Below are 25,966 nucleotides of genomic sequence, written 5' to 3'. Positions count from 1 at the left end.
TAATTTGTGCGATTAAAAATATTAGAATATAAATTATACTAATTTGTGGGATTAAAAATATTAAAATATGAATTATACTATTATGTGTGAAATTAACCAAAAAAATATTGTACCAAAACATGAGTACATTCTTCAAAACCACAATATATATATATATTCGATTAAGGAATATTACCATCAGAGTGAGGATAGCAGCACTTTTTAACTCTAGTATAACAGTTTAGCTCAACTAACGACAAGTTTAAGGAATATTACCATTAGAGTAGAACATTCGTAGAACTTTTGAACAAGAAATGTAGGGGACACTAAGGAAATACCCTCCAAAAGAGGCGTATGCTGCTTTAAGCGACGAACACACGGTATATTATTAAGTAAAAGGCGAAAGAATAGTTCGCTTTATGGTCACCGCACGGCTGCGTACGTTCAAATGAAATCTGCTGCTCGCCGAATGGCTGTGTATAGCGGCCATTGTATTGTAATATTTACCCTATCTATATACAAATCCAGTGTTAACTGACAGATCGTAGGTTCGAATCCAACTTGCGAAGATTTGGTTCATTCCAAAAGCGGAAACCGAAGCCACATCTACCAGAGCTAGAGGAGCATCCCTCCATATTTTCGGATCCTCGTAATAGCAAATAACAAGTCATTTGGTGAAATATTGGATATTTGGATGTAATCAAGGACAATTGTTCATCCAAAATGAAGGTTTGCTTCCTTCCTTCCGAACGATTATTGGATTTGAACGTAAAATGCTAAATGGACAAATAAGGATAAGCTAATATGGAAAGAGTCATTTCAGAGAGTGGGGTAAAATGCGGCCATACAGCAATCTCTTGCGTTCCCCCACATTCATACTTCTGTTCTATGACATAAATCTAGTGAAACCCTAATGCCCCAAATTTTCCCTACGCCTGAAGCAAACGCGCAACAGAGGCCCCGAAAGATTTGATTCGCGAAGGCTCGCTGCTTCCTCTGCTTCTGAAGGCACCCTCTCGCCTACCTTCTAACAAAAATACCGACTTTTTCCTATCATAAAAAAGGAAGACAGGAGGGCCTACGCGCCAGACCCATCAACCGACCACCTACTCACACTTGATGGACTTGTAAATGTGACGAACAAACAGCAAAGCTGCTCGGAAACCTACGGTGCCTAGCATGAGGAAGAAGCCGTAGCAAATGCAAGCCATGTAACCGAAGAAGAAAGACGTTTGCATAAAGCCAGTCATATCTGAACGGGCGTAGTAATAATACAAGCAATAGCCATAGATGAAGAGGCCAGTAGATCCACCGCATAGGAAAGACCTGTCGCAAACCAAGAACTCCCATTAGTCCAGCCACACAAGTGATAGAAAGAGGAAGACATAATAAATATATGCTCTGCTATATGTAGGGATGAAAACTCTATACTATCACACAAATTTCAATGAATAATAAGGAAGAAGAAAAATCATAATGCAGCAAGGCACAAATCATGATACAAATGGAAAGAAGAACTATGATGATCCGAAAATTGATTTGAGTCTCATTAATCCTTTCTAGGGAACATCAATAATCTTGTATTCGCCTTTGCATAATCGGAAGTATTAACTGTACTTTCTATGAAACATCATTCCTTGAATTTAAAAATAGAGCTCCCTCTGATGCTATCAATTACATAATCATGCTTTTCAAGAACCCCGTTAGTCTGTTATCAGAAGGTATAAGAACCATGAAATCACCCGTACACAGGATGGATCATGGAGAATATGATAATGATGAAATGCTCCACCCCTGTGAATTACAAAGCACATGTCGTAGATACCATACTTGGGACAAAAGCATGTCCTTGCTAGTCAACCTCTCATAAGATGGCCTACTTACAAAATACAGCAACATAGTGGCTTCATAGGAGTCACGAAGAGCTGGCTTGACATGGTCATAACTCAAAAGTAATGACACTAGTCACTGAAAGCACATAACATCATAGAGAAAACAACTTGAAAACCCCGAAGACCATTAGTACCAAACAACTTCATCTACTGAATTTCAGAAATTCTCATACTTCGAAACATATTATGAGCATTTCTTGTATCTTATTTGTTTTTGCTTCAAATCCACAGCAGAAGTTTAACTTAGAAAACACGTAACAAAAGAAAAAGCTTGAAACAAAACAGGAAACTAAACCTAACTTCTAGGATATAAGCAATGTAACCTAGAATAGAAGAAAGATTACGAGTATATATGGAAAACTCAATGCAAGAAAGATGTTTTTACCTCCACCACCACCCATGATCTTCGGCAGCAAGTTGGAAATAGGTCAAAGCCACAGTTATAAAGGCAGTGACAATCAAAAGAATAATAAATACAATAAACAGGATGCTGTAGATTGTGTAAATCCTGTGACCCCAGACGCTGGCAAATATGTAGTAAAGTTCAATGTATATTGCACTGAAAGGGAGAAACCCAGCCATTGCCATCTGAGGAATGGTAGTCCTGTACCATGGAAGAGGTGGAATTTCTCGAGGATACTTTGTGGTGCGAACAGGAGCTTGGAACTCAGCCTTGCTGTTTTTCCCGGCAATACCACCCAAAACAAGCAATGGTGATGTTACCAATGTCCAAATAAGAACAATTACCACAATAGTACCAAAAGGAAGAGCTGCGGTTGCACTATAAGCAATTGCAACAGTGTTAAGGAAGCAGAAAGTCAGGAACAGAGGCCCGCAGAAAAGGCACCCAGTAAGTAACAAATTTCTCACCTGTCAACCAGAAAATGGAAACTAAATGATTCCGTTTCACTTTAAAAGCATAAACCATAAGTTGTATTTGTCGCCGAACAGAATCCAGTTAACTTACCCAGTTTTTTCCTTCAAGCTGACAATAGAAAGAAGTTGCAGTATATCCCGCAATGCCAGAAGTCAGTGCATATATGACCACAAGCGCAGTGAATAAAGCGCCTCGGTTGTATGGATAAAATACACCAACCAGTGCGAGCATAAAGATGAATATTGTGCTGGAAATGAATAAAGGAAGAAAGGGTAGCCTTTAATACTAATATGTAATAAAACGAAATTCATACATCTAAAAAAATTGCAATAAGATCCTCACAGAGTGAACAGCTGGGTTCCAGAACCATGGGCAGCAGCAAACAAAGATTTGTGCTGGGGGAACCGGAAAACATCACCATGAATGTACTTCCATCCAGTCTCTTCTTGGTCATCAGCAGCTTCCTCATCTTGTGCATACCTTATTAAGAAATTAAATAAATGATAAGTGACAACAACAATCTAAACAGAAAACCCGGAGATTTTCAGAAAACATCAAGGCGCAGAAAATAAATCTCACTTCATGAAATCGTTCTTCAGGACTCGCATGAGAATCGTTGCAAGAAAACCCGTCAAAAGGAGAACCGTGACGCATGAATTTATGATTGAGAACCAATGAATTTCCAAGTGATGTGGCAGTGAAGAGGACTGTGAGTATTTATCCATTCTATTCTCGAAGGGAATGTTTGTATCCGACCATTTTACACTGTACATGAAATCTGCATCAACATCCTTGTCCTCTGTCAAGTCTACAACAGAATGAGGATCCATCTTGGCGGTGATTTCAATGACACGGTCTTTATTGTACCGAGCATCAAATTGGATATGCTTGTAAAGGAAATATTTGTATTCCCTCGGGTCAGTTTTTCCTTCCTTGTCAACCTTTCCCAAAAAGCCCCAGATGGGCAAATCATCATAATACATTTGGAAGTAGTAGTCTTTTTTCACAGCAGTTCGAAACTGCACAACTTCTTCCTTGGTCAGCATCGTTCTACAAGCAACCTCAGAGTCCTTATCTTTTCTGAACTCAAGATTATAGGGAGCACTAACAAGCCGATCCCCATTCAACACCTCTCCGAGCGCCTCCCTCTTCTCCTTCACATCACCTAACATTTACATCCATTTGCCAACAAATTAATAACCAAAAGAGGCAATAACACAGCAAATGCATCAAGAAACAAACTCCACGATCAGAACTGCATCATTATCATAATTTTAAAACCCAAAACTTTGCTTCCATCGATCAAAAATGTTTATAGGGACAATCACTCCGCAGTTCCCAACATATTAACTCCCCGAAATAGAAATTCCAGTGAAAATTCCGCAAGACAAGCCACTATTTCAGAATTTTATGCACATTTTTTCTAATTCGCAGCTAAAATTTACAATTACATATGGAACGAAGAATGTAAAGGCAAAGAATTTGAGATGCAAAACCTGCTGAGCAGAAGGGCAGATCAAAATACCGATACGTTTCGCTGCAACCAAACAAACAGATACAAAGATAGATTAATAATCTTCAAAAATCAGAACTTGCATGAAGAATTTCAGAAAATGGAGAACGAAATTCAGATCCGAAGTCAGATCTGGATGAGATTTGATAGGGTTACCTGGGGTTGTGGAAGGGGCCGACTTTGTTGGCGTAGAGGGGGACGGCGTCGCCTTCGTTGTAGCGGTGGTCGGAAGCGTCCGATCTCACGAGAGTGGCGGTGCACACGATTAGAACGGCGAGTAGAAGAGCGGTAGGGAGGTTCTTCATGGTCTCGACGGAGAAGAAGAAGAAGAAGATCGAGTGATATTTTTTCAACCGGAGAAAGTGAGCCAATGAACGAAGGAACTAAAGCAACCGGATAATTATATTTTTTTAAATAATTAATTTTACTCTTTTTTTTTTTCTCTTTCTTGTCAGCGACTCGGCAACAACTTCTGTTGTGGGATTAGAGGATCTTATATTTCTTTTTCTTTTCTTTTCTTTTTTTCTAGTTGCAAAAGGTATATTTCAATTTTACCGCATAAATATTTGGTGTTTTAATTAATTATTCAAAATCTAAACTTTTAGCCTATAAATTTTAGGTTTTAATCTAAAATAATGTTTGTTCTTGAATGATTTTGACATGAATTTTTGTTTGAGATCACTAAAAAATTAATTTAGGCAAAAAAAAAAAAAACTTAGTAACTTTTTTTTTTTATAAATAAGATTCATGTAGATTATTTTAAATTATTTTTATGATTATTTTAAATTAAAAATATTTAAATTACGATAAATATTAAAATTTTGATAAATCTACTCGCAAACGATTTTTCAATTGTTTTAGCATTTAGATTTAAATTGGAATCGTTTATTTTTTTTATTTATCGTTAAATTTGATCATATTCAATCTTAGGAATTGAATTGTTAGTTTTAATTTATAAATTAAAATTAAAAAAATTAATTTAAATTTGAACATTTAAATCAACGGCCCATTATTTTCAACTTTTTCATTCACAAATAGAAGTTTGGGCTCGTGCAAGTGGTCGACTAGCCTCAACCCGCTGGGTCCTAGCGCTGACTGGCATGTCGCATGTGTTTGCCAAAGCCTCCATAACTGTATTGGGCCTAGTTAATAAATTGGACTTTGACCTAAAAGATGAAGACATAAATGCTTGCTTGGATTAAGAAGCAGGCCCAAAACAAAACAAACCGCAAAGCAGATTTAGGCCTCACTCTCAGGAGCCCATTCTAAGACAACTTTTGAGCTACTCCAAATTGGAAGAAGAGGTTTTCGAATTTGAGTGTAAGAAGGCAAACACATTGGTTAATTAGCTTAACATGTATATGTACGGCTTATTTTTGAAGGTGGGGGGTGCTATTGTTTGTAGGGATTACTTATAAATATCACGACCTGTCTTGCCACCAAGAGTCGATCACCCGCCTTCGATTGGTGTTTTTTTTTTTTTTTGAGTACATCGATATTTTTACACTAAGGAAAATGAGAGTTTGGTTAAACCACACAATAGATAACCTATTTTTACACTATCATTTACAAAAAAGGAAACAAAATGACAGCTACCAACTTAGCAGCTCATTACGTGATGCTATAACATTATTCCAAAGAAGAAAAAGAAACACATAACAACCACTCTTTATGTGATGCTGTAATTATTCCTTTCGTAATCTTGGTTAGTACCTTAAGGAAAAGAAGGCAAACACATAGGTTAACTAGCTTAATTAACATGTATATGTACGGCTTATTTTTGAAGGTGGGAAGTGCTATTGTTTGTAGGGATTACTTCTAAATATCACGACCTGTCTTGCCACAAAGAGTCGATCACCCGCCTTCGATTGGTGGTTTTTTTTTTTTTTTTTAGTATATCGATATTTTTACACTAAGAAAAATGACATAATTGATGTTTTTTGCAAAGCATTTTAAATGTTTTTTTTTAAGAATTCACTTGCTATTATGTGTGATGCCAACAATTATCTGTTAGGTTTTGAACTTACACATATCATGATAAGGATACCTAAACGTGGGTTCAAACCAATTATAAGTCATGGCCATGTCAATAACTGATCTCCTAGAATTAACGGATATGGGACGTGATAAGGATGCTTGCATTGCTCCACGTCAAAAGAAACTGATTGCTGCAGTTCATAGCAGTTGCTATCCAATCATCTTGATAGATGGAAGTTGGAGAAGTTCAGTTCGATAAAATAAAGGATTCCCTGCTCACAAAGAACACGTTATGTAATTGTGAACACGAAAGTTCCTTGAAACAAGAAACAAGAATAACGTGTACAAAATAATATTTTTGTGTTTATGATTTTGGGGTTACGATCTCTCTCGAATTTGGTCCTCTGATTCTATCTTCGTAAGATGTAGATTTGTTGATCCAAGGGCCGTCGAGGCTTGATCTTGGATGAACAGTTGTAAGTTTCTTCAAGGGCCTTTGTGGCTTTGATCTTGAAGGTTGATGGAAGTTTCTTCAAGGGCCTTCGGGGCTTGATCTTGAATGTTGATGGATGAGCAGATCTTCAAGGGCTTTTGGGCTTGATCTTGAAGAATAGATGTGTGGATTTGTTTATTGATCCAAGGGGCCGTAGGGGCTTGATCTAAGGATGAACAGTTGATGAATGGATCTTCAAGGGGCGTTGGGCTTGATCTTGAAGAATGGGTGTATGGGTTTGTTAAGGTCGTTGATCCAAAGGGCCGTTGGGGCTTGATCTTAGGATGAACGGATGATGAATGATGAACGCTTTCTTCAAGGGCCGTTGGGGCTTGATCTTGAATAATGGTTGTGTGGATTTCTTCAAGGGCTTTTGGGCTTGATCTTGAAGGTTGATGGATGAGCGGATCTTCAAGGGCTTTTGGGCTTAATCTTGAAGAACGGTTGGTTTTCTTCAAGGGCCGTCGAGGCTTGATCTTGAATGAACAGTTGGTTTTCTTCAAGGGCTTTTGGGCTTGATCTTGAAGAATAGTTGTGTGTTCTTCAAGGGCTTTTGGGCTTGATCTTAAAGAACGGTTGGATGTGTGGATTTGTTGATGTTGTTGATCCAAAGGGCCGTTGGGGCTTGAGCTTAGGATGAACGGATGATGAACAATGAACACTTTCTTCAAGGACCGTCGGGGCTTGATCTTGAGTTGGTGTAAGTTCTTCAAGGGCCGTCGGGGCTTGATCTTGAATAATAGTTTAACGAAGAACGAAGAGAGAGCTTTCTTGATTCTTCGGAATTCTTGGGAATTTGGATGGTTGGAAGCTTTGGAGTTTCAAAGCTTCAAGGATTTGGGGAATTCTCTTCTAATTTTGGAGTAGAGAAATGTATTTGTGAATTCCTTGATGCTTGATACCTTGATGGAGAAGCCTATTTATAGGCTTTGAGAATGAATCACCACCACAAAATATTTTTTTCTTTTCCAAGCACCATTGCATAATTTTCCCACTTAATGCAATATTGAAATTGAAGTGGTGTAACTTATTGCCTAATTTCCCACTTAATACCATTTAAAACTTGAAGTGGTGTAATTTATGGCCTAATTTCCCACTTAATACCATTTTAAACTTGAAGTGGTGTAACTTATGGCCTAATTTCCCACTTAACACCATTTTAAACTTGAAATGTGTATGCTTTGTCATTGCCCAAATGAGAAAAACTTGCTTTGATCCGTAATGGATTGAAGTATGCTTGCCTTGTCATTGCCCAACATGAGAAGAAAAACTTGTTTTGATCCTCAATGGATTGAAATGTACTTGCCTTGTCATTGCCCAAAATGAGAAGAAAAACTTGTTTAATCCTTCAAGGGTATTTCTTCCTATTTTGTTGAGTCACACGCCACGTGTACAATTTGTACAACACGTGGCGTATGCCATGTATGCCTTGACACGTCAAAACTTTAATGCATTGGTGAACATTTTTTTTACTGAAATTTCGGTGTCTACAGTAATCAGGGTCCTATCACCATTGGAACATAAGGTCTTGAGTGAGTAGAAGAATTCTTATGTGTTACCAGTAAACACAGCCTGCACCAGGTTTTTCAGTTGGTGTTGCTGGGCAGATGGGTTCTCAGGTATGGTCGATCTCTTTTTAATGCCAACTCTTGTAATGTTATATGTAAGATATGTTGTTTGTGATCCTTGTTGAAGACTAACCATTTATAGTTCCTACATTATCACGTTTCAAAATCTTGTATAATCAACCCTTATACAAGATACTGAAACATGGTAGTTGTTGGCATCACAAACAATAGGAATGGAAATGAAGCCACTAGGTATATATGTTTAATGGTATATGGCATCTTCAATTCAAACACTACTTCTTTATCAAGCTACAAATTTACCTGTTTTCACTCATTCGATTGCATAAAAGTTGGCACTTGCATTGTGAAATAAGGAATTTGTCTTGTTTCTTGTGATATTTCCGTACACTACAACTAGCTAAAGCAAAGTGATAGGTAACTCAAGTTTAGTTGGTTTGAAGGAAATTTTCTTATTTCTTGCCATGCGATGTTATTGCGGGATTGCGAATGTAATATTTAATATATATGTCGTGACATGTATTTTGTTGTTGATGAGTTGGCTAACCTGAGCTTCTCTCATCCTTTGAGTATGGTCTATTTTGAGCAAGTTTTATCTTATGCAAGCAATTATCATTGTCTGATATTTCTAAAGTCTCTTTTGAACTCGTAACATTAGCCCCTTTGTTTAACCAAAAAAAAAGTGACAAATTTGATGGCTCTTGTGTAAAGAGCATTTATTCTTGAACCCCAAGGCTTTCCCCTCTGACTTTATATTATCATCTAAAACCATGAGTATTTCAGTTACGATTTTTCAAAATTTATTCTCCTAGACATTTAACTATTAAAACTTTAATGAAGAATGAAGTTTTAATCGTTAAAATATCGAACAATAAAATACATCACAGCGGCGGAAAACTTTTGGTCCAAATATTGCATCGGAGACAACTTGGCGAAAATAATGATGAAGAAATTGCTTAATTTGGCTGCCGACAATCCGTCTAGATCTGTGATTAGTAGACAAAACATGGAAAAATAAATAAAAAATAATATTAGTAGGAGGACTCTGAATTCATCATTCACAAATTCCGTTGTAAAAAATAGAACCAGATTCCTTCCGTACTCAAAGGAATTGAGTTCAAGAATCAAATGATTCGGACTATTGAAATTTGATCCAACATCTACAATTATTATAACTTTTAAAGATGATTTCTGTTTGTAATCGTTTGATCAAATTTCAATGATCTATATCATTTGATTCTTGAGTTTAGCTCGTTTGAATCCGAAAGAGATCCGATTCTGTAAAAAATGAACGGTGGGCGTCACATTTCGAGGAATTTCACTCGCTGAGTAAAAACTCGCCTTGCAGTGAGGCAATTATTTGACATATCGGCGCTTCAATAAAACGTCCAAAAGCAAAAAACGTCGGGCATACCGGACCGTGACAGAACGAAACGTGACTGACAGTGATCGTATCAATCAGCTTCGACCACCTTTTCACAGACTCACAGTATATAAGCGGGAGGGAGCACCTGAACCTCAGAGCTCGCAACTGTTTTTTTAAACAGCAAAAGCAGCTCGCGGGTCACCACCTTAGTCCGCAGCTGCTTATTGCTTAATCAGAAGTCAAAAGCTGAAAGCTTTAAGCTTTTTAAGCTAAAATCGGAATTGAAATTGTGGTGGAAGAGTAAAGCTTTTGAGATTGGAGAAATGGCGGCGGTAACGGCATGGCAGTTACCTTACAGAATCTTGGCGTCGGCAGCGGAGGAAGAAGAAGATAGCTCGTCAGACCCGACAAACGCGGTGGCGTTCGTGGGGTTGTGTTTGGTGTTAGGGATCGTCTGCAGGCATCTGTTGCGTGGTACCAGAGTTCCCTACACGGTCGCTCTGCTCATCCTTGGCATTGGCCTCGGCTCCATAGGTCTCTTTCTCACTCTCCTCCATTTCTTCTTCTTGTTATTATTATTATTATTTTAATTATTGTGTTTAATCTAAGAGCAGTTCTACCGTATTCAATAGTCCGGAGGAATGGCTGTTGCTCCAACCCAATTGCCCCGCAGCTCCAGCCCATGTGAGCAATTGGGCTCGGGGGAGCCCCAAGTGAGAGGTCCGGCTCGAATTGGTGGTCCGAGAGCTTGAGACCACATGATGCAAGGTTGACGTCATGATGACGTCAATCACATTATAAAATTAATAAAAAAATGTAAAAAAAAAAAGCAATAAAAATTTAATAAAAAATGTTAAATTTAATAAAAAAAATTTTAAAAAATGTAAACAATTAATAAAAAATCCGAAATTAAAAAAAAAAGGATTTAATTTTTCTATAAATATCTTATCATTATCTTCCACCTTACACCACAATTTTATATTTTCTCAAATACTTCGAGTTATAATTTCTTATTTAATGAAAAGTGGTACAACGAAATAGATTAAAAATTATATCCGAAATTTGAAATAAAATTATTTTTTATTATTCTATAAAATAAAAAATACTAATATTTTATTACATATTGCCATGACTATTCAATTTAGAGGTGGAGATGCAAAAGACAATTACGGTTCATTAAAGGCATTTATTGTTCACTGGAGGCTATTCAATAGTGAGTTGCCCTAGGGGGCTTTGCAATGCTGGAGTTGCTCTAATGTTAATTGCAGCTAGTTATCAAACTTTGTATTTTTGTTGGTTGCAGTGATTTGAATCTTAAAAATGAACAAAAAAAAGTTAGGAGCTTCTCGTTTTCAATTTTGGATTATACATATGGTTACGATCCGGGACACATGCTTTTCACATATGTTTTTGTGAGGTCACTCCGTAATGTTTTTCAACGATTTAATCGTCTATCTTCCGTGTCAAAAAGCATGTCAAACACACGTGTCTCTAGATTAACCAATATATATATATATATATATATATATATGTATGTATGTATGCATGTATGAAAATTCAATGGCTTTAGGGTGATTTGTGGGGAAAAGGATCCTCGACGAATTCTTTTCCTAAGGGATCCTAAGAATCATGTGATCTCATATGTTCATCATATATCGTAAGGTTAGAAATTATTTTAAAATTTAAAATTTAAAATTAAATATGAATAGTATCTAGCGAAAACTGACCACACGATGTGCGATGAACGGATGAGATCATGAGATCCTTTTCCGATTTGTGGGGGCCAAGGTTTAACAAAATCAAAAGCAGCATCTCAACTGTGAGATTTCTAAGAACAGAAGTAATGGAATATAAGGAGGAATATTGAACAACAACCATGCAATTGTAGTGAGACACAAAACTACTTTATTCTTTGTCAGCCCTTTTCAGATGGGGAGGTGAATTGTCTGCGCTCCTGTTTGGATGTCTTTTTCATTCCTTCTTATTTTGTGGGGTCACGGTTAATCCATGTTAACATTTTGTATAAATTTTTTACTAGAGATAATAAGACAAAAAGCAATACGAATATAAAATGTTAACGTGGTTTAACCGTGACCGCACAAATAGAAGGGGATGAGAAAGACACTCAAACAGGAGGGCAAACAATCTGCCTCCTTCAGATGGTTGGATGATACTCTCTGCTTTGTGTCTTTATTAAAGCATCTTCAAATAAGATGTCAAATATAGTATGTCAAAATTTTATTTGATGGTTGATGTGGCAAATTGAATACAAGTGCTAAATTCTATTTTTTTCCAATGGATGTGTCAAATATTTATTTTATTATTTTATTAGGCCTAGAGTTACATTAATTATTAAAAAACAATCAAAATTATTTATAGTTTTTATTCTATTGATTGTTAATGGAACTCATGTATTAAAAAATTCAATTAAATATATTTGACTCATTCTTTGTTTGCTGTCAAAAAAGGTAACTATAAAATAAGGAGTCAAATGACTCACATGCAGCTATCATATATGGTTGATAATTAATGGTTGATAAACATGCAGACTATGGCACACATCATCAAATGGGGAGGATTGGAGCCGGAATTCGAATTTGTAAGTTCCAGCTTTACATGTTTGCTGAAATAGCAAGTGCAACGCCGGTTATAGGCTTTTGCATCCATGTGTTGTTTTTGACTTGGAGGGCTTTCTGCTGTGGTGCAGGGGCAAATATTGATCCTGGACTTCTTTTGGCTGTTTTTCTACCTGCCCTTCTTTTCGAGAGTTCGTTTTCTATGGAGGTGCACCAAATAAAGGTCATTTATATACTTTTTTTATTTTGTTCTTCTTTTACCGCGTTGTTGTTCTGCATATTCACGATCATGGGAAGTCTGAAACTTATATACGTGAGATATGAAATGAACCGGCAGACTTTTCTATCTTACGTGCAGAGGTGTATAGTACAAATGATGATACTAGCTGGTCCGGGTGTTATAATATCAACCTTTGTCCTCGGATCTGCTTTGAAGGTATCCTAAACTTTGCTAATTAGACCATATGTTGGAGTTATATAATTATAAGGAAAACTAATGAAAAGAGTTTGAAAACTTTGAGTTTTAATGATAAGGACAAAATAAAGGGTAAAGTGAATAGTACCAGAATTAACTTTTTAATGTAAAAATGTGGTTTTTCATTAAAAAGAACAGTATCTGGAGCTTTTCGTTAAAATTTCCATAATTATATTGTCATATACAACTGCAGCTCACTTTCCCTTATGACTGGAGTTGGAAGACATCACTGTTGCTTGGGGGGCTTCTTAGTGCTACTGATCCTGTGGCTGTGGTTGCTATGTTAAAAGAGCTTGGTGCTAGCAAAAAGCTGAGTACGATAATTGAAGGAGAATCCTTGATGAACGATGGGTATAGATTTTTAGCCGACCCCACTTAGTAGAAAAAGGCTTTGTTATTATTGTTGTTGTTGTTGTTGAACGATGGGTATAGATTTACAACCTTCGTAATTATGCCTTTCATATCTTCTCTAATCTGAATGTGTTTAATTTCATCCAGGACAGCAATTGTGGTGTATCAGATATTTTATCAAATGGTCCTTGGAAAGAGCTATGACTGGACCGCCATAATTAAATTTCTATCTCAAGTCACATTTGGAGCGTATGTCTCACATATTTCTTTGAGCAGAGATGGCAGCTTTGTCTTGCATGGATAACTCTTTTATTGTTCCAGTGTAGGCATTGGTCTTGCTTTTGGCATAGTATCCGTACTTTGGCTCGGGTTTATTTTCAATGACACCGTGATAGAGATCACACTAACACTTGCTGTCAGCTATGTTGCTTACTTCACTGTATGATCCTTTCCAAAATTGGATGCTTCATTGTTAAGTTCATATGATCATAATTCCAAATTGCTTTTTGGCATGTCAATAGATATGTATGAATTGGTCTAGAAGTCTTACGATTAAACCTGTCATAGAAATGCTAGTTCTCATTCTGCAGTTACCTTTATGTGTGACTGGGGAGTTGGCTACTTGCATGTATCATCCTTTCCAAATTTATGTCTGTTCTTTCCGAAAAATAACCAATGATCGTCAACAATAAACTGTTTCATATGATTTTTTTCTAGCGTAAAGACGGTTGATGCATTCCAGTTAGCATATTATAATGCATTTCACTTATCTGGAAAATTTTGGTGATTAGTTGCCTGTTTTCTGTATGAAAAAACTGAGACATTTAATTCGGGTGCCACAGGCTCAAGGGGGTGCGGGCGTGTCTGGTGTCTTGACGGTGATGACTTTAGGAATGTAAGCTGAATTTCCCAATAAGATCTCGTTACACACTGGAGAATACATTTATCCTATGTTATAATCTGTGGACAGGTTTTATGCTGGAGTTGCAAGGACCGCTTTTAAGGGTGAAAGCCAACAAAGTTTGCATCATTTCTGGTATATCTTGTGGTTGTGGTTATCAAGTTAAACTAAAGGCCAATTCATGAGTAAATTCATCCTATTGTTAATAATCTCAAACCGAAAGACACAGCAAATTTGTGAATTGTTTGATGAAAAATGTCTCTTCAATCTACTCGCGACTGAAATTTTAATTGCTCATACTCTGAATATTGCGCAGGGAAATGGTTGCTTATATTGCTAATACCTTAATTTTCATCTTGAGGTAAGTGCATAATCCAGCACTCTTTAAGTGCGTTTTGTTTCGTGACAATAATAAAAGGGAGAACAGAACTTACTGTACCATTTGCTTGATCATGATCTACATCCTTCTGTTTTTTTTTTTTTTTTTCTTTTCAGTGGGGTTGTTATAGCTGAAGGTGTTCTTAGCGGTGAAAATGTTTTTGATCATGGTAATCCTTACTTTTCAAACATATAGATATGCATTTATGAATTCATAAATATATGTCACTTGCTTGGTCATAATTATGCACACGCACACTGACACTCTCCGATCCCGATGATTCTCGAGACATCAGGATGGTCACATGCTGACTAACACCTGAAGGTGACGCAAGCCATTTATGAATGCAAATGCTGAGAACATGTGAAGTATGCACGTAAATTGTAGCAAAATACTAGGATGTGACTATTCATGCAGTAGTAAAGTACGATCATCAAATTAATATTCAACTGCCAACAATGAATATAATGATAATGCATGCCATGTTCAGAACATACATCTATTATAGAGTACAAGCGGAAAGTGAGATGACAATGATGTCAAAGCAAAAGAGATGGCACGATGTCACTGGTAAGGGAATGTCTTGTAGCTCGGGTCATATTCCTCGTACCTAGGTCCTAAGGGGAGCAAAACAAACATGAGTAGACCAAGTTGATATATATATATATATATATATATATAATAAAACAGTTATCAACATACTAACCCCCCAAAAGTTTTATGAAAACTAATAGCATAGTATGTAATAGGTTTTCCCAAAACCCTAGCATGTCATAAAACCTTTCATAAAACGTATCTCGTATATAGTGTGCTAACTAGTGGTATCATAATCGACCAGAAGACCCCTACATCACCCAACCTGAAGGCCAATCTAATATCTTTAATCAACCCGAAGGCCCCTACATCACCCAACCTAGAGGCCAATATAATATCTTCAATCAACTTGAAGGTCCCTACATCACCCGACCCAAAAGCCAATATAATATCATTGCCCAGAGGCAAAACAGTGACCACTAGATACGCACAAAACATTGAAAGTAGTCTTTCCAAACATAGGCAAATACACACACACACACACACACACACACACACACACACACACACACATATCCAAGGTTCTAAAAAACGCTAGGGGCTAGTCGAGCGGTGGACTAGCGCCTAGCGCCTAGGCGGCTAGGCGGAGTCTAGACAGGCGCCTAGGCGATCTAAGCGGATTTAGGTAAATCTCTTGTATTTCTTGTAAGTAAGTGCATATTGACACTTACAAAAAATTATACTTATATGAAATTCATGAATACAATAATAAATAAAAAATAATAAAATGCAAAACTAGTATCCAAAGTTCAAAATTAAAAAACACACATATATGCCATATTAGTTAAGATATTTTGAATGATTATATCTAATTTTCATAAAAATAAAAATAAAAATCTCATGTATTGTGTGAAGAGGTGCATGCATGCTCCCCAATTTCAAAGAGCACGTGGGATGACCCTTACCCCCCATCCCTAGTCCCCATCCCTCGCATCAGTCAAGAAACCCCCTTTTCATGCCTTGAAAACCAAAACTTTTAGTCATTTTATTTCTTTCCTTTTTCTTATCGGCTTTGTCTTCTTTCCTTTCCACTTCTTCTTCTTTCTTTTTCTTTCTGTTTCCCTTCTGTACATTTTCTCTTTTTTTCTTGTTTCCTCTTCTTCGATGGAGTTCAGAGAGAGCGAGTCGCAACATCTAAGAAGGTGGTGGTGCACAAAGAGAGAGAGTCGAAATGGTGGAATTTCTTCTCAGGAAACCTCCACTCCGCCTACACCGCCGCCTAGACAGCCGCCTAGACCGCCCAGGCCGCCAAAGAGCCCCTAGGCGAGTGCATAACAGCTCCCCAATTTTTCTTAACGATTCAGACCTAATCACATCGGCACCACCACGCCCTGCGCCTAGGCGGCCCTTAGGCCGTTTTTTAGAACACTGTATATATCTCAAAAACATCTTCATAGTATAAAGTCATCCATCATCTATACTATAAAGAAGTGTGTAAAAACATGTTCTAAATAGTATATTGTCATCCATCAGATATCCTACAAGAACATGGGTTCGATAGAAAATATGGTATTCCAAAATATACTAAGTAAGCATGATAATCATAATAAGGTAAATCCAATTTACTCATAAAACGTTATCTAAAACGTGATCATTAAATTATGTTTTTCATATATGCATTTCTACTATTAAAACATGCATTTTAGAAGGGGTCCACTCACAGATACTTCGTCGCCAGAGAGCTACCCAAACTAGCGAAGATAGAATCGCCATAATATATGCACCTAAGCACATAAAAGGGTCCAATTAATAAAACTTTATTATAAAAATTGATTTTAGGGAAATGGACATCAAAAACGGGTCCAGGACATCGAAATTACCTTAGGAAGGGTCTTGAACGAAACCCCAAAAAAGTCAACGCTGACCATTGACAGGATCAACGGTCAGACCGGGTCAAAGTCAACGGGTCCACTGGGTCAAACTGGTCGGATCGGTTCAAGGTTGGGTCCTAGGGTTTAGGTTAGGCCGGTTAGGGCCTTATGGGTTTGGGCCTAAAGGGCTAGCCGGGTTGGGCTTAGGGTTTTAGGTGGGTTGAGCTTTTAGGTGGGTTTAGGGGGAGTTTGGGCTTAAGGAATTGGGCTTAGGGCTCATCCAAAGCCAAGGGCCTGTGGTACAACCGGCCCGAAGGCCTACAAGAAAAAGGGTTTTGGGTTTTTAAAGCAACGGGCCTAAGGCCCTAGGTTTGGCATGGCCCAAAGGGCCTGGTTCTAATGGTTTGGGTTTGGAAGCCCAAATCTCGTCGGGAAAGGAGGCCAGAGCCTCTCGAGCTCCGGTCACCGTCGTTTGTCCACTAGACCCTACGATCTAAGTACCAAAGTAAAGTACAAGGTGAGAGGAAGCAGTTGGTACCTTTGATTTGTCGTGAAACGGCCGGTGGTGGCAAGAATCTAGGTTCAATGGTCGAGAGAGGGTAAGTGGGCTAGTGGCCTGCCACGTGGCAGCGTGGGGAAGAAAGACAATCTAGATGGAGGGTCCAGATTAGATTAGGAATAAAGGGACCAAAACGAGAACTTCAAATACTTTTAGGGAAAAAGTAAAATTACAAACTAAATTTTGGGAGGGGTTCTACACACACGCACACGCGCACACACACACAAACAGGCGATCAGGTGCGAAATCTTCCAAAGTACGAAGGCCGAACAGTCAAGCTTAACACTATGCATATTTTTGTTGTTTCCCGCCGTATATCTTGATATTCAGCACATGTAGCTCCTTAACTTTGTGGCTTTACCTTTTAAATATTTATTTTTCATGTAATACGTTCTTACAGATATTTATTCAACTTGTTTCCCTGTAACAAATCGTTTTTGTTTCAGGAAAATCTTGGTTCTACCTCATTCTTCTCTATGTTTATGTTCAAGTTTCCCGGTTCATAGTTGTTGCAGTTTCATTTCCCCTTCTCCGGTATTTTGGCTATGGTTTGGACTGGAAAGAGGCTATAATCCTTATATGGTCAGGTCTACGAGGGGCTGTAGCGTTGTCACTTTCATTGTCAGTGAAGGCAAGTTATTGTTATTTACAAACCTTTGTTTATGCAAAGCAAAATTTAACTCTTATACCTTGTTGGTGTGACACCGTCACAATATTTCATTAGCACCATGTGGTTGAAAATCAATCTCCGCTGTTGTTTATTTCGTTACTTTTTTCTTTTCAAGTTGGATGGTGCATCATAAGCTGTTCCGTTCTCAATAAACCAGCTGCTAAACCTTAGTTCTTCTCTATTTTTTTCCTTCTGAATACCCATGATTTTTATGGCCTCTAATTGATTTACATTTACTCTTGTAGCAAACTAGTGAGAGTTCTTCACTTATCAGTTCTGACACCGGAGTCCTGGTACGTATCTGGAGAGTGACTGCTTGCCCACAGAAAACCATTTTTTTCTGTTCTTTGAGCGTATAGTATGTTAGATTTGCAAACAAAGCGAATTAATTAATATTGGACATTGCTTCAGATACTTACTTAAGAAATCTGTTTAAACCTTTGCAGTTTGTTTTCTTCACTGGTGGAATTGTCTTTTTGACACTAATTGTGAATGGTTCCACCACTCAATTCATTTTACGCCTTCTAGATCTGGACAAGCTATCAGCAGCTAAGGTGAGGTTTAACCGCATTGTCCTTGTAGACCTGTAGTACTGCTTTATGTTTCTGTTCTTCGTTTCTCGGCTTATAATTTTCAAGTAATTCCTCAACATTTCATGCAGCTGTAAATCCATTGTGGAAATCCATTGGGCACTTGTTATGAGAATTTTCTTCCGTCTATGCATTTGGTTTATATATCTTTGTCTTATTACAGAGGTGCGTGCTGGAGTACACAAAATATAAAATGTTGAACAAAGCAAAAGAGGCTTTTGGCGATCTTGGAGATGACAAGGAGTTGGGACCTGCTGACTGGCCAACTGTGAAAAGATATATTGCAAGCTTAAATGATATTGACACCAAACCTGTACACGCTCACGAGGCATCAGAAAGTGATAATGATCAGCACCTTACAAATTTGAAGGATATACGTGAACGTCTTTTGAATGGTAAATTTAGCAACATATTTCAGTCCCAGTAACTTTCAAGCTTAGGCATTTGTTAGTCCCAGTAACTTTCAAGCTTAAATATACTGGTGTGAAAGTTAAAGGTAGCTATATCTAACTGTGGCCTCATTTGCTAATACAAATAATCGTTTTAAATCAGGAGTCCAAGCTGCTTACTGGAACATGCTTGATGAGGGAAGGATTACACAATCTGCTGCAAATATTTTGATGCAATCAGTAGATGAAGCGATTGACTTGGTTTCACGTGAGCCTTTATGTGACTGGAAAGGTTTAAAAGCTCATGTTCATTTCCCGAATTACTACAAGTTCCTCCAAACTAGCATTTGCCCCCGGAAATTGGTAACCTATTTCACTGTGGAAGGCTGGAATCTGCATGTTACATTTGTGCTGCCTTTCTCCATGCCCATAGAATTGCAAGGCAGCAACTTCATGATTTTATAGGTTATATTCTTTACCTTTTGTGATTGTTGTTGTCACGTAAGAGTGGAAATTGTTTTGGTTACTACTTACTGGATGTGTAATTGTTATTCATCTGCTTATTTATTCAGGTGATAGTGGCATTGCTTCAATCGTCATTAATGAAAGTGAGGCAGAAGGGGAAGAAGCAAAAAAGTTTCTGGAAGATGTTCGTGTCACATTTCCTCAGGTTCTGCGTGTCGTAAAAACAAGACAAGTAACATACTCAGTTCTCAACCATTTAATTGAATATCTCCAAAACCTAAAGAAGGCTGGCATATTGGAAGAAAAAGAGATGCTTCATCTTCGTGACGCAGTCCAGGTGTGTGTTGACGATTTTTTGTGTTGTAGTATTATTTAGTGTGTGCCTCACTCTTCGATGACGATAGATTTTATTATTATTTTGCTTTCATGCAGACTGATTTGAAAAAGCTTCTGAGGAATCCCCCATTAGTAAAGATCCCAAACATAAATGATTTGATTACTCTCCATCCTCTAATGGGGGCTCTTCCGCCTTCAGTTCGTGAACCACCTGAAGGTTCTGTTAGTATAACTTATGAAAACTAAATCACAATACCAAATTAACCACTCACCAGATGAAGACATTACTGCTTGAGTTGAAAGGGTTCTTCTGCAACTCTGCACTACGAAAACAAGGCTCGCTCAATGGGGCTTGAGTATCTGAAAAGCTTGTGCATTTGTGAGAGCGCAGGGACCCTAGCTTTATACTATAAACGATGGAGTTCAATAAGGACACTTCCCATTATGTAATCCTTATCAAACTATCTTTATCACCATGAAAACTCTAATAAACATATCAGACAATAAAGTCTTAGTTCTATCGAGATTGCTTGAGGCTATTATCCTTACTATACAATTTCTTATAAGCCATTCCACATAGCGAATGTTAATCTCCTTATTATTCCAAAACACTTTTACACGATTAACAAGTGTTTGCTCTCTATAGAACTTACATTCTCCCACTAGAGCTAATACTTGTTTGTCATGAACACTTGGAGAAATGGAATAATACTTGATTGGCCAAGAGACTAATAGCAGCTAAACTCGATTACAAGTTCCTGTCATTAATAAGCATTCATAAAGAACCAAAGGGCATCACACTCCCACTCAAGAAGCACTCAAGATGTATTTGAGTAACACATCTTACACTTGGTCCTCCACAAGATTGATAAAACAATCAATTCCAAATACTTTATTAGCTAAGTGTTCTTTATTATTAATATTCAAAACATTCAGAACTAGATAACTCGCAAAAGAAGAAATTAATACTTGGCTCCCACTAATTCACTGCAGCACTCCCATGCTCATCACATGCTTCTTGAACACTCCATTGGGCACTGCTTTGTTCATAGGATCTGCAATCATCGAACCTGTCTCCAAATAATCGATTTTAACTAACCCAGCCGCAACTTTCTCTCTTGTAATGAGGTACTTAATGTCCAAGTTCATGGTTGCAGCTGATCTCTTATTGTTCTTGGAGAAGAATATTGCAGCATTCTTGTCACAGTAGATTTGAATTGGCCTTGCAATTGAATCAACAACTTTAAGTCCCATTAGGAAATTCTTTAACCAAACAGCTTGGTTAATAGTCTCACAACAAGATAAATATTCAGCTACCATTGTAGAAGCAGCCACTGTATCTTGCTTTTCATTTTTCCAAGAAACAGCTCCATATGCCTTGAAGAAAATGTAACCTGATGTAGATTTAAGATCATCCGAACATCCAGCAAAATCAGAGTCACTGTACCCTTCTAACACCGATTCATTTATCCTTCTGAAAACCAACATATGTGCTTTAGTTCTTTGAAGATATCACAGCACTCTCTTTGCTGCATTCCAGTGAGCTTCACCAGCATTCGATTGGAACCTCCCAAGCACACTTATTGTGAATGCAAGATCAGGTCTTGTACATACCTGAGCGTACATTAAGCTTCCTACCAAGGAAGCATATGGCTTATTTTCCATGATCTTTCTTTCCAAATCATTTTTAGGGCACTGCAACTTACTCAACTTTTCTCCCTTCGAAATTAGCACTTCATTAGTTCCACAACTGGACATGTTAAATCTTTTAAAAACCTTTTCTATATACCCTCTCAGCGATAGTCCCAATAAACCTCTCCTCCTGTCCCTTTTGATCTCAATCCCTAAGACATACGTTGCCTCTCCCAAGTCTTTCATTTCAAAATTCCTTTGCAAGAAAGACTTGGTTTCACTTAATAAACTCTGACTATTAGTGGCAAGCAGTATATCATCAACATAAAGAATTAAAATGATAAAACTGCTCCCACTAATCTTCATGTAAATGCAGCTGTCAGAAGGATTTTCAGTGAAACCATATTCTCTTACCACCTTATGAAACTTGAGTTACCACTACCCCGATGCTTGCTTGAGCCCGTAAATAGATTTCTTCAACTTGCAGACCAAGTTATCCTTCCCTTCTTCTTTGAACCCATCTAGTTATCTCATATAAATACATTCCTCCAAATCCTTATTTAAGAAAGCCATCTTCACGTCGATTTGATGCAAAACAAGATCAAAGTGTGCTACCATAGCCATGATAACCCTAAAAGCATCTTTGGTTGAAACTAGACTGAAGGTCTCTTTGTAGTCAACACCCTCTCTTTGTGTGAATCCTTTCGCGACCAATCTAGCTTTGTGCCTTTCTATATTTCCATTCGAATCCCTCTTAGTTTTGAAATCCACTTGCTTCCTATGAGTTTCATTCCTTCTGTCTGTTCAACTAATTCCCATACACGATTGTTTTCCATTGAGGTCAGCTCACTATTCATAGCTTCTATCCACTTGTTGACATTTGACCTTGAGATTGCTTCTTTAAAACTTATAGGATCATTCAATTCTGATAAATCAATGTCACTCTCAGCCAAGTATACAAAATCATCTAGAGGTGTAGGTTTCCTGACCCTAGTTGATTTTCTGAGATTAGTGGTGATGTCAATGTTGCCTTCTTGTATTTGATGTTGCTGATTCATGGTGGCTGATGCTGCCTCAATTGTTGTGATAACTTGATCATTATTTACCTCTTCTAAAACTGTTGCATCAACCTCGTGATCCTCATCACCTGCATCAGTTTCACTGTCCTCCATGTGTCTAACAATTTCAAGTAGTGGAGCTGCTGCACTTATCTTAGTTTCCATTGGTTGGGCTGCAATTTCATTTTCTTCTTGTTCAAGTACAAAGGCGTCAACCTCAGTCCCAGGACCAGTATCGGTGTCATGCTATAAGAAGATTGCCTTGCCAGTTTCAACTATTTTGGAAGTGTAATTAGAATAGTAAAATCTGAAACCTTTCAACCTTTCTGCATACCCTACGAAAAGCTCCAAGATGTCTACCAGTTTGAGTATATGTACCATCGTATTCTCCACCCCTATCAGACCTAACAATCTTTATTTTCTTTTCCAATTGATTTTCAACTTCATTCTTATAAATTTTGAAATTTCAAAAGCATTGGATTTCTCTTTAATCAAATAAATGAAACAAAACCTTGAAAAATCATCAATGAAGGTTATAAAGTACTTGTTTCCTTCTATTGTAGGCGTTGGAAAAGGACCACAAATGTCCGTGTGAATGATTTCAAGGATTTGTTTACTTCTAGTTGATCCTTCTTTCCTACTATTTGTCATTTTACCTTTGATGCAATCCACACAAAAATCAAAGTCATTAAAATTCAAAGATGGTAAAATGTCATTTTCAACAAGCAATTCCTTTCTTTGTTTCGAAATATGGCAAAGTCTCTTATGCCACAGGTTTGAAGATTGAGTTTTGGTGTTTCCATTTTGGATGTTAAAAAAGTGTCCATCCATCCAAGTTTAACTTTATTTGGAACATTCCATCACTCAAGAAACCATAACCAATTTGAGATGTTTTTTAAAAAAAAATGTTGAAGCCAATATTATTAATAGTAAAGTAAAATTCCACATAACTAGCTTTGAAACTGAAATTAACTTCCTTCTCATAGAAGGTACATAAATGACATTTTCCAATCCTAAACAAAAACCAAAATCAAATTTAAGTCTAACGGTGCCTGTAGCCTTGACCTCAACTCTTCTTCTGTTGCCAACGGACACTTTCACTTTATCATTATTTGGAATTCTCCTTGTTGTGAAGTTCTGCAATGAATTCATAACACTAATAGAAGAGCTAGAGTCAAAATCACTAGGCAAACAAGCAAAAAGTTTTTACCTTTCTTCTTCATGTGGCAAGCCAAGCCTTGTACAAAAACAACATTTGAAAAACAGTGGCTTGTTAAGTTTGGTGTTTCTTTTGATAGGAGATGGAGCCTTTTTGGTAGTATCTTTTCTGGTAACATCAATAGCCGAAGGTTTGTGTGCTTTATAGGCACCATGCATGAGATTGACAGACTCAACCTTTTCCTTTTTCATCCTTTCTTCTTCACTTACACATATAGCAATTAACTCGTTCACATCCCATTTTTCACGCAATGCATTGTAGGACACTTTGAGATGTGTATAACTTTTAGGCAGGGAATTCAAAAATTAAATATGAACATCTGAACTTGTTTAGAGGATCAACGTTCACAATTAGCGTTCAAGTGTCATTTCTGGTATACAAATTGACATGAAAAACCCACACGAATAAGAATGGCTTTAGCCATCACATGCTCGTGCATGTTTTTCCCAGATAATATGTAACCTGCACAACAATAAGAAAATCAAAAGAAAAAAAAAATCTCGATGCCTCCAACATAGGATTAAGATGATACGTGAAGGCTCTGATACCAACTGTTAGTATATAACTTATGAAAACTAAATCACAATACCAAATTAACCACTCACCAGATGAAGACATTACTGCTTGAGCTGAAAGGGTTATTCTGCAACTCTGCACTACTGGATAAACAAGTGTTTGCTCTCTATAGAACTCACAGGTTCTACCAAGGAAACAATGAAATTGCGCGATGTGACGCTTTACAGGGAGGGATCCAAGCCTACTGGTGTTTGGCTTCTTTCGACTGGGGTAGTCAAGGTAATTTAAAGTTTGATGCTGCAACATGTTCTGTTTTTCCTCATGGATAATATCATGGATGAGAATCATTTGTGGCAATGGACAAGAAAGAGCATAAAAAACAAGCACTCGCTGCATCCAACTTTTACTCACAACATTACTTTGGGGCTGTATGAAGCGCTAACCGGAAAGCCCTACATTTGTGACATGATCACTGATTCTGCGTTGAAACTCATAAGATACATTCAATGCTCCGGTCCGATCCCTCAGTAGAAGACTTCCTCTGGCAGGTATTGTTTTACTAAAACTTCCAGCTTGTTACTGCTACCAAAACTACACGAAGAGTTCTGTTTGTCAAATTTTCGGTACTTTCTCAAAATAACGTGTTTTAATCAAACTTTGTAATGCATGGCAAGTGGAACTGATTTGTTTAATTATCTTTATGTTTAGGAAAGTTCTATTGCTCTTGTGAAACTTTTCCTTCCACAAATATTTGAGAAAATGGCAATGCAAGATTTGAGAACTCTTGTTGCGGAAAGGTCAGTGATGCCGATTCACATAAGGGGCGAATCTTTTGAAATTCCATACCGTTCCATTGGATTTCTGTAGAGGGTTTCGTTAAAACCCAAGGTGTCCAAGAAGAACTGATCACATCACCTGCACCTCTATTCCCCTCACATGGTTACCAGAGCTTCCAGAATCTGGAAACATCAGGTAATAATTAACTTCTGTTTCGAAAGATACTTCTCAGAACAAGTTTCGTTCTTGCATAAACCACTTCCACATCGTTAATGCTAATCATTAAACTTTTGCTGATGATTGATCACAGGCACCAGGGGAGCCAGTTTTTCTCATAAGTATCCACTTATCTCGTTGAAACAAGATCGAGAGTGATTATATTCGACATTGCAGCATTTGAATCCGACAGTGCTGTGATTAGACGCTCATCCTCATTTATATTAAATGGAGTTGATCATCATCCTCACAGGTCTCTTACTAGAGAGCATAGTGGTCTTATCAGTTGTACTGAGCACATTTTCAAAGCAAAGCAACAAACGCAGAACCCCGAAGGGATTGACAGACAAATCAGCAGCTTGTCAGCGAGGGCGATGCAGTTAAGCATTTATGGCAGATTGGAAGAACGTGCACAGACAGCCACAGACAGCACAGCAAGAACAGCACAGCAAGGAACGTGCAAGTGCATGTGTGCTGTCAGATTACAAGTGTGTAGGGTGTAAAGCTTTCAGCTTTCTTTGCACGTTCTGTCTGTGCACGCTGTGCACGTTCTGTCTGTGCACGTTCTTCCAATAGTTTCTTTATGTTCTTATGATTCTGGTTTTATCTTTTTGCTCAAGCAAACTTCTTTTCTTATGTTGTTATGCAAACAAGGTGAACGTGAATCCCCGGAGGCGCGCTCGAAGCTTTCCGATAAGCGGCCCGATTAATCCATCACACACCGTGTCATATCCAAGCATGCGCCGTTCACACAATGTATCATATCCGA

General features: G+C 37.6%; 1 protein-coding gene, 1 non-coding gene and 1 pseudogene across 2 annotated transcripts; 1 reads left to right on the top strand and 2 right to left on the bottom strand.

Moving 5' to 3' along the window:
• Window positions 1–299: 299 nt before the first annotated feature.
• On the bottom strand, window positions 300–415 carry LOC125472084. Its single transcript, XR_007254041.1, has one exon. It is a non-coding gene; the product is annotated as a U5 spliceosomal RNA (small nuclear RNA).
• Window positions 416–774: 359 nt separating this feature from the next.
• On the bottom strand, window positions 775–4,661 carry LOC103943130 (transmembrane 9 superfamily member 3). Its single transcript, XM_048572975.1, has 7 exons — window positions 4,418–4,661; window positions 4,245–4,285; window positions 3,328–3,913; window positions 3,091–3,228; window positions 2,839–2,995; window positions 2,257–2,741; window positions 775–1,305 (listed from the first exon to the last, which is right to left on the bottom strand). The coding sequence occupies exons 1-7, from the start codon at window positions 4,564–4,566 to the stop codon at window positions 1,086–1,088; spliced, it is 1,776 nt and encodes a 591-aa protein (XP_048428932.1). The 5' UTR covers window positions 4,567–4,661; the 3' UTR covers window positions 775–1,085.
• A 5,161-nt stretch (window positions 4,662–9,822) lies between these two features.
• Window positions 9,823–25,715, top strand: LOC125471994 (annotated as a pseudogene).
• Window positions 25,716–25,966: the final 251 nt, after the last annotated feature.

This window comes from the organism of the source record quoted next, unplaced genomic scaffold (assembly GCF_019419815.1).
Source record: "Pyrus x bretschneideri cultivar Hongxiangsu unplaced genomic scaffold, Pyrus_bretschneideri_v1 Contig63, whole genome shotgun sequence".
Taxonomy (NCBI): domain Eukaryota; kingdom Viridiplantae; phylum Streptophyta; class Magnoliopsida; order Rosales; family Rosaceae; genus Pyrus; species Pyrus x bretschneideri.
Note: the sequence above shows the minus strand (reverse complement) of the source record. Positions and strands in the feature narration are given on the sequence as shown.